Below are 12,763 nucleotides of genomic sequence, written 5' to 3'. Positions count from 1 at the left end.
GCCCACACAGACGGGGTTTGGGGAGGGGACTGGGAGCTCCACCAGCTGCCGACCTCCTTGAGGGCAACAGGGCGCCTCTGAGAAGACTCAGGACCATGCAGCAGTTAGATTTGAGTAGTAGTCTTGTTATAAATGTTTTTGGCTTTAGGATTTTTTTAAGAACCCCAACTTTCTGAGGGCCTTCAGTGGATGAGGCTGCATGTGAATTTTACGTGCAGGTGTCCAGGCCGAGGCAGCGCTCCTCACTGCACAGCTCTGGTCTGGGCACCTGGCTCCCCAGGAGTCAGTTTTCTAACCGGGACCATTGCGCACGTGGGACGGGGAGGCGGGAGCCATGGCTGAGCCGGAAGCCTCAGGCTGAAAGCAGCTCGGCCCCGCGCAGCCACAGCCAACTCAACTCAGCAAACACACACTGCGCTGCAGAGGCCTGTCCCTGGTCCTGTGTCCCAGTGGGTGAGGACACACCAGCCCCGAGAGACGGCAGAGGCCTGGGAGCATCTCAGCACAGAGTGAGCCCTCAGGAAACACGGCCATCACCACCCCTACACATGGACGAACATGGCAAGACACACTTGGCACCAAGGGCTGAGACGGCAGAACCGAGGCCCCAGGACGGCCCATGCTTGCACAACCGAGGGTGGCCCTGGGTTTGGGGATGTGACAGAGCCGAGGTGCCGGAGGAGAGGCTGATCCAGGGGCTGGAAAGTCGAGGGCCTGATAGACCAAAACCTTGGTGTGAGTTGCAGGTGGTGCAGCTGCTGGAAGGAGCTGGTGGAGCCTCAGCTGCATCCAGGGCACCTGGGAGGCACCTGTCCTTGAACCTCCGGCTGGTGGCACCTGGGAGTCGCCTGTCTTTGAACCTGTATCTACAGCAGCTTCTCGGCGTCAGGCACACAAGCCCTGAGTGATCCTGTGTTGCTTTAGGGATTACAGGATGAATATTTGTTGCTTTGAAAGTTGTGAATTTATGAAATGTAGAAAGTTTCCCTTCCTCTTCAAAGTTTCCCTTCTTGTTAAAGAATAAATCATAAGTGTTAGAAATAATAGTTTCTTTTAAAGACTAACTTCCTTCAAGCCTCCTTGCTTTGTGCTAATAACTCTTTGTTAAGCTCTATCCTGTGTAGCTGTTGGACGTGCCCACAGGCTCGTAATACATTCCGTGTCCTTGTACCTTAACCAAGGTATTCGTGTTAGACGTACTCACAGGCATGTCCCAGCTCACAGCCTATGCACCTTCTTTATTTAAACATATTATTATTTTTCTACCTATTTAAAAAAGTTTTAAATTATTAGCCAATCAGGTTTTAATCTAGATCGTGAGGTCTGGCTCCAGCCAATGGGGACAGGACACAGCAATAGGAACCTCATGCGTAAGGAATAAATATTCTAGCGTCTCTTTATTCTGTGTGTACCCTCGCCATTATTCCTTCTGCGAGGGACACCCTTTCTGCAGAAAGTAAAAATTGCCTCGCTAAAAGAACTTTTTGTCTAAATGCTAATTTTTCCTTATGGCACCAAAGAACAAACATTTTGCATTTCTAACATGAAATGTGTGTATTGCAAATATTATTGGTTAATATATGATTAAGTTAAATGAAGGTGATTTTAAGAAAAATAGCAACGTAAGTAATGCCACTGGGGTATGGTCCACCAGTGACCCAGAGATGGTCCAGGTTTGAGCAGATAGCTCCAAGAGTATCCACAAAAATAGACAAATGGGACTTAATTAAACTAAACAGCTTCTGCACAGCAAAATAAATAACCAACAGAGCAAACAGATGACCTGCAGAATGGGAGGATATTTGCAAACTACGGATCCAACAGGGCGCTAATAGCCACAATTTAGAAGGAACTCAAACAGCTTAACAAAAAAATAAAAATATAAAAAAAAAAAACATTTAAAAGTGGCCAAAGGACAGGGGAATAGACATTTTTCAGAAGAAGACAAATGGCCAACAAGCATACGATATAAAGCCCAGCGTGGCTCATCACCCGAGGATTGAGAACCAGAGCCGCCTGCGACCCCAGCTCACGCCAGGCAGAACGGAGCCGCCTGCGACCCCAGCTCACGCCAGGCAGAACGGAGCCGCCTGCGACCCCAGCTCACGCCAGGCAGAACGGAGCCGCCTGCGACCCCAGCTCACGCCAGGCAGAACGGAGCCGCCTGCGACCCCAGCTCACGCCAGGCAGAACGGAGCCGCCTGCGACCCCAGCTCACGCCAGGCAGAACGGAGCCGCCTGCGACCCCAGCTCACGCCAGGCAGAACGGAGCCGCCTGCGACCCCAGCTCACGCCAGGCAGAACGGAGCCGCCTGCGACCCCAGCTCACGCCAGGCAGAACGGAGCCGCCTGCGACCCCAGCTCACAGCAGGCAGAGCCACCTGACCCCAGCTCACGCCAGGCAGAATGGAGCCGCCTGACCCCAGCTCACGCCCGGCAGACTGGCTGTGATCAAATAAAACACGGAAGAATGACAGACGCTGTCAGAGCCGTGGAGGACGCGAGCGCTTGCACGCTGTGGGGAATGGAAATTAGCGCTTAAGGAAACCCACGGAGATTTCTCAAGGAGCTAAAGGCAGAGCCGCCATTCGATCCAGCAATCCCACACCGGGCCCCACCCAAAGGAAGAGCAATTACCAAAAAGACACCTGCACACGTACGTTTACCACTGAACCACTCACAACAGCAAAGACACGGAATCCATGTGTCCACCAACGGACGACTGGATAAAGCAAGTGTGGCATAAATACACCATGACATGCTACTCCACCGTCAAGAAGGAAATCTTATGTTTTCCAGCAACGTGAACAGAGCTAGAGGTTGTTATTTTAAGGGAGATGCTCAGGGGCAAAAAGCCAAATGCCCCATGTTCTCACTGGTCCGTAGGAGCTAAACACGGCAGGGCGGGGCGGGGCGCTCTGGGACATGTATTTGGAATCACAGACTGAGGCCTCGGAGGGGTGGAGACGGGAGCGGGAGAGGAATGAGAAATTACTCAGTGGGTACAAAGTGCCTGTTCAGGTGACGGTTTCACGAGAAGCCCCATCCAATACAACTGCACTTGTGCCCGACATGTTGGCAAATACATAAAAAATACAGGAACATGGGCCACGCCAGGCAGAGCAAAGCCCCGAGCGGGAGTGGGAGCCGGGCCACAGGATGGGGTTGGTGGAAACGGGCAGACGTGTCGGTTATGTAAGGAAGGGTGATGGGCTCTGACGCGCCAGGGGCCTCTGGGTGGAGGTCGAGGAAGGATGGGCCTGTGTCAGAAACACGGGGTGGCCGTGGAACACAGATGTCTCCTTCCAAGGTCACCGAGAAGGCGGTGGAGGGGTCCCAGGCTGAAGGCGCAGGGGCCAGGCTCCCAGGGCCATCCCCTCTGACCCTGGTTCCCTGACCAAAGAGCCCCTGGGAGCCTGGAGGGAAGGCGGGCCCCAACTGCGGTGTGGACAAGGCGGCCAGTGGTACAGAAATCATAAGGCTGCTGGCCAGCAAGGGAGGAGGCTGCCCCCGACTAGGGAACCTTCTGGAATGTGCTGGGTGCTCCGGGGACTGGGGACCCCCGATCCCTTTCTCCCCTCCTGCCCTGCCAGATGCCACCTTACCCTTCTCCCCTCCTGCCCTGCTGGACGCCCCCTTACCCTTCTCCCCTCCTGCCCTGCTGGACGCCCCCTTACCCTTCTCCCCTTCTGCCCTGCCGGACGCCCCCTTACCCTCCTCCCTCCTGCCCTGCTGGACGCCCCCTTACCCTTCTCCCCTCCTGCCCTGCCAGACGCCACCTTACCCTTCTCCCCTCCTGCCCTGCCGGACACCCCCTTACCCTTCTCCCCTCCTGCCCTGCCGGACGCCCCCTTAACCTCCTCCCCTCCTGCTCTGCCAGACACCCCCTTACCCTCCTTACCCTTCTTTAAGCAGGATGGGCTGCTCAACACTCTTGGGATCTCTTCTCCCCGAGGACGAAATCAGATCTAAGAACTAAAGCAGGAAGAAATCAGGTCACCGGGAGGAAACCACACATCCGATGTGCACGGCTCTCCGTATAACAGCGTCGGCGGCTACTGCCTCCTTTCTAATACCAGCGGAGACAGAATTTGGGGAAGTGAGTCCTTCCCTGAGGGCCATGGGGCCTCTGCTCCCCACTCTGCCACCCCAGCCCCGGCTCTGCCACGGAGATCTCAGGTGAGAGGCCGGGCTCAGGCAACACCTGGGGATCAACCTGCATCTCCAGAGGCCGCCCAGGGGTGACTCTAAGCGGGGAATCTGGGTCCTGGCAGTGAGGAGGCTCAGGCATCCCTGACTATGGGGAAGAGCAGAACCCTGGGGCCTGGACACTCCTCCCCGTGCACCACGTCCCTGACTGTGGGGAGGAGCAGAGCTGTGAGATCTGGACATTCCCCCTGCGCACTGCGTCCCTGACTGTGGGGAGGAGCAGAGCTGTGAGATCTGGACATTCCCCCTGCGCACTGCGTCCCTGACTGTGGGGAGGAGCAGAGCTGTGAGATCTGGACATTCCTCCTGCGCACTGCGTCCCTGACTGTGGGGAGGAGCAGAGCTGTGAGATCTGGACATTCCCCCTGCGCACTGCGTCCCTGACTGTGGGGAGGAGCAGAGCTGTGAGATCTGGACATTCCCCCTGCGCACTGCGTCCCTGACTGTGGGGAGGAGCAGAGCTGTGAGATCTGGACATTCCCCCTGCGCACTGCGTCCCTGACTGTGGGGAGGAGCAGAGCTGTGAGATCTGGACATTCCCCCTGCGCACTGCATCCCTGACTGTGGGGAGGAGCAGAGCTGTGAGATCTGGACATTCCCCCTGCGCACTGCGTCCCTGACTGTGGGGAGGAGCAGAGCTGTGAGATCTGGACATTCCCCCTGCGCACTGCATCCCTGACTGTGGGGAGGAGCAGAGCCCTGCGGTCTGGACGTCCCCCACGCGTGGCAATCCTGACACTGAGTCTGCAGCCCCCAGGGCTCCACGACTGCAGCCTGGAGTGAGTCCGGCCACCACACACACTGAGGTGGGACGCACCCTCGTCCGGGGGGCTCAGACACAGAACGAGATGGGTGAGGGCCCCTTTTTGGCCCCAAAGGCAGTCACGCCAAAGAGTTTACCAACTGCAGGAGAAGGAAGTGTCCCAGGACTCGGGACAGGGCTGTCTGGGCAGTGCTGTGAATGCACCTAATGTCCTTATTGTTTAAAATCGCTAACGGCCAAGTCTGTGTCATGTGGGTTCTATCTCAATTTTAAAAGAACAACTCTGTCTCCTGGGCACGCACGGGCCGTCGGATGGTGAGTGGATACTTACATTTTTCACCGCATCCGCATATTTCTGCTCATTGAAGAATTCATAAAATGTAGCCATGTAGGACTCCTTAAAACTCGCCTAAAATGAAACGGAGATCACTTGAGGACAGCCCGAAGTACCTCGCTCATGGCCCAAATCTGAAAAAGCTAGAGGCAGGAACTGTTCAAGCTTAAATGACGATAAACAGGTGAAGAACCCGGTGTTACCGGGGAAGTGAGAGCCCGCAGGGCTGCCCGGAGGACGAATCACATAAATCGCTCAGGCGCCAAAGAAGACCATCAGACCCGCCAGTGCCCGTGAGGTCTCCAAGCACCCTTTGGCATCAGTGACTCTGTCCCGGCCCCAGGCCGTCCCTCACACCTTCGTCCCGGGCTCATGAAGAGGTATGCCGGGGCCCAGATGTGGCCTGGGAACCTGCAGTTATGGGCCAGAGTCCCAGAGCCCCCACGCTCATCTCTTGCCCATGGGGCATAAGGGCCACTCTGAGGGGGAAGAGGGGGCAGGGGCCTCCATCACATCGGGAAGTGGAGGGACCCAGGGATTCGGGGGGCCTTTGCAGCCACCATTCCTGAGGCTCGACCCCAAGTTCCTGTTATTTCCACACTGAGGTCACTGCACAGTTCCCTGGCTGTGAAATGAGGTGGGTTTGGTGCAGACCTCGGAGGAGGCACAGGTGCCTGTTATGGAGTTTCCAGCCCACAGCGCAGGGCCTGGCTGGTGGGGAAGGGCGGTCGGCGCACCTCGGCCTGCCCGCGGGTGAGGCACATCTTTTACTCACTCGGACTCAGAGAAACCCAACGCTTGCCCCAAGCGGGCTGCTCCTCCAGTGGGGGGCCTCTGCTCCCCAAAGTCCTCATTTCTACCTGGGCCCCACCAAGAACAGGGAACCAGGAGGCCAGGGCATCTGTGCACCACGGCCCAGCCCTCTCCAGACATAGCCCCGACGGGGCCCAAAGGCATTGACCTGCCCTGGCCCGGCCCCTGCAGAGACAGCCTTGGGCCTCACCATGAGCACTGCCCCCGGGACCCCTCAAACGGCAGCTCTGACCCCCTCAAACACACAGGATGCTCTTAGGGGGAAACGGGGCAGACGCCTGAGGGACTCCCGACCCAGCGGCACCACATCCAGTCTGAAAGGACGAGGATGGAGGACGGAGGTTCATATCCACAGGGAGAGAGGGGCCCTGGGAGGAGGGTGCTGCGTGGGGAGGAGGCGCCGCGTGGGGAGGGAAGTGGGGAGGAGGCGGCTGCGTGGGAGGAGGGGGCCACATGGGGAGGAGGGGGCCACGTAGGGAGGAGGGGAAGGCATGGGGAGGAGGGAGCCGCATGGGGAAGAGGGGAAGGCGTGGGGAGGAGGGGGCCGCGTGGGGAGGAGCCTCCAGCACCGTGACACCCAGGAGGCCCCAGGTCAGGCCACCTGCCCGGCCCGTTCGGCTGCTTCCCACACCTGACAGGTTAGATCCTGCTCCTGCCATGGGGCCAGCTACGAGCCACAGGCTCCCGAAAAAGGCAAGGGGTTCACTTTAGGAGGGGAGAAGTGGGCGGGACGGGGACGCTCAGGTCCTGGGCTTCAGGAGGGGATGTGGTGCCAGCTTTGATTCTTGATCTTTATCTTACAACTCTCTCAAATGTGGGAGGTTTTTCACGTGTATTTTCTGAAGAGAGAAAAGAATCAGTTGTCCCTAAAAAGAGAAAATGAAGAGGGACTCACAGATTTGGACTTGGACAGGCTGCCAAGGGTCTGAACGGTCTTGGAGATCAACGTCAGCGTCCTGGACGTCTGGGGGTCCTGGGGAGGTGGGAGCGAGAAAGGTCTGTGTGAGCTTCACAGAAATGCTGCGACTGTCCCAGATCGAGGGGACGAAATGCAGGAGTCACCTCAGAGCTGCTGTGGCTTGTGCACGAGCTACGGAGAAACGGGGGTAGCGACGCAGATGGGACTGGAGGGGGTGGGCGTCCCACAGTCTCAGGAGCTGCTGAGACGGTTCCGCAGGCAACATCCGACGGCACCGCGGGGACCCACCCTCTCCGCCCAGTGTGCAGGGCGCGTCTCAAAGTCGAAAGCATCAGGTGGGGTCATGGCTCTGGGGCGCTGAGTCTCGGGGTGCTGAGTCTCCTGGCCCTGCCTGGGGCTCGTTTCAGCCTTCACAGGGTTTGAAGGTTCAACTCAGAAGTGCTGGGGGCCGGGCTTGGTGGCTCACACCTGTAATCCCAGCACTTCGGGAGGCTGAGGCAGGTAGATCACTTGAGGTCAGGAGTTCGAGACCAGCCTGGCTGACGTGGTAAAACCCCATCTCTAATAAAAATACAAAATTAGCTGGGTGTGGTGGCACACGTCTGTCATCCAAGCTACTAGGGAGGCTGAGGCACGAGAATTGCTTGAACCCAGGAGGCAGAGGTTGCAGTGAGCCCAGATGGTACCACTGCACTCCAGCCTGGTGACAGAGCAAGACTCCATCTCAAAAAGCAAAGAAGTGCTGGGGAATGGGCCATCCCTCACGTCCCCTCGCCCTGGCCATCTCCTTCCAGCTCTGCCACCCGCACGTGCAACACGGTCACCCCAGATCCCTGTACCCTGAGAGCTGCGGCCCCAGCAACCACATTGGGGCCTGGGGAAAATCACTGCTGAATGGGGATCTGTTGACTCAATACACGGATGATACGCCGATCATCGATACTCCATATGTGATGGGCAGGGGGGAGAGCAGGGCGGTGACCAGCAGCTAAAACCCTGGCCAAACCGTCTACTGCTTTTGTGACGTTGTCTCGACTCCCCCAGAACGTACACAACTTAAATAGGTCGGTGAACCACCTGCAACGAGGACATTCCAAGGACCCAGCGCATCCACCAGCACTCCCCACGCACCGTCCACACACTCCACACTCCCCACCATCCACACACTCCACACTCCCCACCATCCACACACTCCACACTCCCCACCATCCACACACTCCACACTCCCCACCATCCACACACTCCACACTCCCCACCATCCACACACTCCACACTCCCCACCGTCCACACACTCCACACTCCCCACCGTCCACACACTCCACACTCCCCACGCACCGTCCACACACTCCACACTCCCCACCATCCACACACTCCACACTCCCCACCATCCACACACTCCACACTCCCCACCGTCCACACACTCCACACTCCCCACGCACCGTCCACACACTCCACACTCCCCACGCACCATCCACACACTCCACACTCCCCACCATCCACACACTCCACACTCCCCACGCACCATCCACACACTCCACACTCCCCACGCACCATCCACACACTCCACACTCCCCACGCACCGTCCACACACTCCACACTCCCCACGCACCATCCACACACTCCACACTCCCCACCATCCACACACTCCACACTCCCCACCATCCACACACTCCACACTCCCCACCGTCCACACACTCCACACTCCCCACGCACCATCCACACACTCCACACTCCCCACCATCCACACACTCCACACTCCCCACGCACCATCCACACACTCCACACTCCCCACGCACCATCCACACACTCCACACTCCCCACGCACCGTCCACACACTCCACACTCCCCACGCACCATCCACACACTCCACACTCCCCACCATCCACACACTCCACACTCCCCACCGTCCACACACTCCACACTCCCCACCATCCACACACTCCATACACACCCCCATTCCACACGCACTCCCACTCACTCCTCATTCCTCACACACTCCCCATGCATTCCACACTCCACACGGTCGGCCCCCTACAGCCACACAGATGCCCCGAACCAGGCCGGCATTCCAGGACAGCTCAGAAAGCCTCGGTCCCTCAGCCGGTCACTCACCGTGTGGTGTGGCGTGAGCTGGAAGAGGTTGGGGGAGAGAATGGCGGGCGCAAAGAACCTCAGGAAGATGAAGCTGCTCACTGCAGTGTACCTGACGTCCGGGTCATCTGCGGGAGACAGAGGTGGGGTGACCGTTTCCCTCGGGCACAGTGGCCGTGTGGGGACACCATGCCCCAGCCCCCTGAGGGTCCACAGCGAAGTCCAGCCTCAGTCCTGGATCCATCTCCACCTGTGTCTGTCTCTCCCCCTCTTTGTCTCTCTCCCTGTCTCCCTATCTCTGTCTCTCTCTCTCCATCTGTCTCTGTCTCTCTCCCTGTCTCTCTCTCTCCCTATCTCTGTCTGTCTCTATCTCTCTATCTCTCTCCCTATCTCCATCTCTCTCTCCGTCTGTCTCTCTCCATCTCTCTATCTCTCTCCCTGTCTCTCCCCCATCTCTCTCTCTCTCCCTCTCTGTGTCTCCCTGTCTCTGTCTTTCTCTCTGTCTCTATCTCTCTGTCTCTACCTCGGTCTCTCTCCATCTCTGTCTCTCTCTCCATCTGTCTCTGCCTCTCTCCATCTGTCTCTGTCTCTCTCCATCTGTCTCTGCCTCTCTCTCCATCTCTGTCTCTCTCCGTCTCTATCTCTCTCCCCATCTCTCTCTGTCTCTCTCCATCTCTCTCTGCCTCTCTCCATCTGTCTCTGCCTCTCTCTCCATCTCTGTCTCTCTCCATCTCTCATCACCACCACACAGCACAGCCACAGACTCATTCCACAGCGGTCTGTGCTCCTCTGGGTGAGAGGATGTGTTTTATCTCTTCACTTCCACCCTGTTCAAAGTGGGTCTGGGGCTGGGACGTGCTTGGGAACTGCCACCCCCAGAACCCTGGGCCCCTCGGCCAGCGCTGTCTGACTGTCTGATGTCCTCAGAAACAGGGGTGGGGACAGCGTTTGTCTCCTGGGGACGCAGAAGCGCGGACGGCTCTGCAGGGCCATGGCCACCCTGGGGTGTCTGCAGCTGTCCCGAGGCCGCAGGACACGCGAGGAAGAGAGGAGCTGGCGGCAAGGCCCTCGCTGAGCCTCTCAGCGCCCCACAGCCTGAGTCCCGGCCGGGTCTTGAGCATCACAGGAGACGGGCGGGTGCAGGCACCCAGCTCCTCCCTGAGGGTCGGCAAGGTTGAGAAGTGGGGTTTGGGTGCCGGATGCCCAGGTCCCTGGGGGATCTCCGGCCTGGGGTTTGAAGAAAGGGCAGCTCCCCCAGGGGTCCTGTCTCCTCGAAGACACGGGCAGGCAGAGCCCCCAACACCACTCTGGGCCCTGCCAGGGTCGGCCACAAAAAGAAACCACTGGGAAAACCCCGGGGGGCCACATCAGGAAAATTCACATCCCACCCCAACAAAGCCTGGCCGCCCTTTCCGGCCCCCTAAAGACCACTGTGGTCATGAACTCCAGGGCTGGGGTCCCCCGGAGACCACTGCGGTCGTGAACTCCAGGGCTGGGGTCCCCCAGAGACCACTGTGGTGGTGAACTGGGGAACACCAGCCTGGGCACAAACCCCGGAAAAACCCAGCATCAGAACTGGGGTTCACGACCCCACAGTTCTAGTCCAGCAAGGGCTGCAGGGGATTCTGCCTGGGTGGGAGTCACCCTGCACAGGGCTATGGCCGTTTCTCAGCAACATGAGGGTGTCTGGGGCACTCACCCTGGAAGCGCTTGGCCGCCGCCTCCCGGAGCGAGAAGAAGATGTCACACATGACGGTTGGGCAGCTCACCCCAGACTCGGTGATGGCGTGGAAGACGCGGTCCACGTACTGCCGTAGGTTCTCCTGCAACGGGACACGGCACTGGGACCCACTCCCGAGGCTGCCCGCAGGTGCGTGTAGCACCAGGGAACGCCCAGGGAGGGGCGTGTGGGGAGGGGCTGAGGGCGGGTGTAGGGCAGCTGCAGCAGCGAGATACATGTGAGCAGCCACCCCCTGGAAATCCGTGCTGGAAACTGTGTCGATTCACGCGTGAAAATCACTACACGAGCACCACGTCGGCTCCCCAGCTCGGCCCTGACCTCGTTTACTGAGTGGGGAATGGACATTCACTAGAATGTGCCTGTCCAAGGCAAGAGCTTTGTCCTGTCATTTACATACAGAGACGACCAAACAGCACACTCTGCAACAAGTATCATGTGAAGTGACTAAAACGTTGGAGCAAGTTCAACATCAGGGAGTTTTGCTGTTTTAAAACGCAGGACACAGCTCTGGGGACAGCCTGGGGAGGCGGGGAGGCCATCCTGTCCTAGGAAAAGGGAGGGGCAGGAGCCATCACCCAAGGGAAGGCAGAGCCGGGGCGGAGGCAGAGCTGGTCAGGATCCTCCAGGGGAGGCAGAGCCGGGTGTGGGGGGCAGACCCTCCAGGGGAGGCAGAGCTGGGGCGTGCAGACCGGATCACTCCAGGGGAGGCAGAGCTGGCTAGGACCCCCCAGGGGAGGCAGAGCTGGGTGTGCAGGCCAGACCCCACAGAGGGGGCAGAACCAGGCACACAGGCCAGGCCAAAGGTGGTGGCTGAGGCCTCCCAGCAGTGCAGCCAGCGTACTGTAGCCGGGCGAGGCAGGTATCCCCATGCCCGGTCCTGCTCCGACCCCGACTGGGGTCACAGGGTGAGTCAGAGCTTCCAGGCAGCCACCAGCTGAAAAACCCCGAGCAGGTGACTGGCTTTGGTTGGTTCATGAACAAAACCTACCATGTTGTTTTCAAGGTTTTCTCCGTCTTTCAACTTCACAGGGTCGATTTCACAGGGTTTGTGGCTCTGGCATATCTGGGGAGAGGTTTAAGACGGGGCTCTGTGAGTGGGTTCCGGGGGCACAGGCAGGGAGGGCGGAGGGCGCCTCGGGCCTGGCTGAGATGAAGACCCTGAGCCTCATCCAGAAAATGCCGCCACAGCTCCCTGAACCCGGCCACTGGCATGGAAGGGCACGGTGAGGCCAGACTGCAGGGCCACCGCGGGGTGGTGTTGCCCTGAGCCTCAGCTGCAAGGGGGCAACCCTGGGCCTGTGTCACTGGCTGCTGAGGGACAAGTGAGACGTCAGGCACAAACACCAGGCATGGGGCCCAGTCCATGGCCGCGATCAGACGAGCCGGGCTCTCTCAGGGAATGACGCGCCTGTGATCAGACGAGCTGGGCTCTCTCATGCAGCGATGCGCGCCCGCGATCAGATGACCGGGCTTTCTCAGGGAGTGATGTGCACCAGCCCACACGGACTAGGCCTCACAGGGCTTTAATAATATTTTTACTTCAAAATGCTGCCATGATTTTGCCCACAGAGCAAACCAGAATGCTATGTTAATTTTTCTCACATTTGCAAAGAACCTGTTTACAAAGCCGCTCATAAACGGGGGGCACAGCCTGGCGGGCATCAGAGGGTCAGGTGAGGAGTGGGTGTGCAGCTCAAACGTGCCACGCAGCCAGGGCCCAGACACAGGAGACTGTAGGACGTGTGGAGAGAGAAGGTCTCCCTGGGAAGAGCCAGGTTTTTCTTCCATGTTCTCCTTAGTGGAGTGGTGGATTTTCTTATGTATAGTTTTAATTTGGGAGAATTTGGAAGGTTCTGGAGTACACAGGGAACAACCTCTTGATAAAAGTGAATG

The 12,763-nt window shown here is 58.4% G+C and overlaps 1 protein-coding gene across 1 annotated transcript in view; it reads right to left on the bottom strand.

Annotated features, from left to right (window-relative positions):
• RASA3 (RAS p21 protein activator 3) overlaps positions 1 to 12,763 on the bottom strand; it is a 137,132-nt gene that overhangs the window by 19,252 nt on the left and 105,117 nt on the right. Inside the window, exons 13-18 of the mRNA XM_055245009.2 lie at positions 11,859 to 11,933; positions 10,829 to 10,952; positions 9,151 to 9,257; positions 7,015 to 7,092; positions 5,304 to 5,381; positions 3,902 to 3,975 (exon numbers count right to left, since the gene is read on the bottom strand). Of these exons, the coding sequence (XP_055100984.1) occupies positions 3,902 to 3,975; positions 5,304 to 5,381; positions 7,015 to 7,092; positions 9,151 to 9,257; positions 10,829 to 10,952; positions 11,859 to 11,933 (536 nt within the window). The remainder of the gene's footprint in view (positions 1 to 3,901; positions 3,976 to 5,303; positions 5,382 to 7,014; positions 7,093 to 9,150; positions 9,258 to 10,828; positions 10,953 to 11,858; positions 11,934 to 12,763) is intronic.

This window comes from Symphalangus syndactylus, chromosome 15, assembly GCF_028878055.3.
Source record: "Symphalangus syndactylus isolate Jambi chromosome 15, NHGRI_mSymSyn1-v2.1_pri, whole genome shotgun sequence".
Classification (NCBI taxonomy): Eukaryota; Metazoa; Chordata; class Mammalia; order Primates; family Hylobatidae; genus Symphalangus; species Symphalangus syndactylus.
The sequence above is the reverse complement of the archived record's forward strand: the minus strand, read 5'-3'. Positions and strand labels throughout refer to the sequence as shown.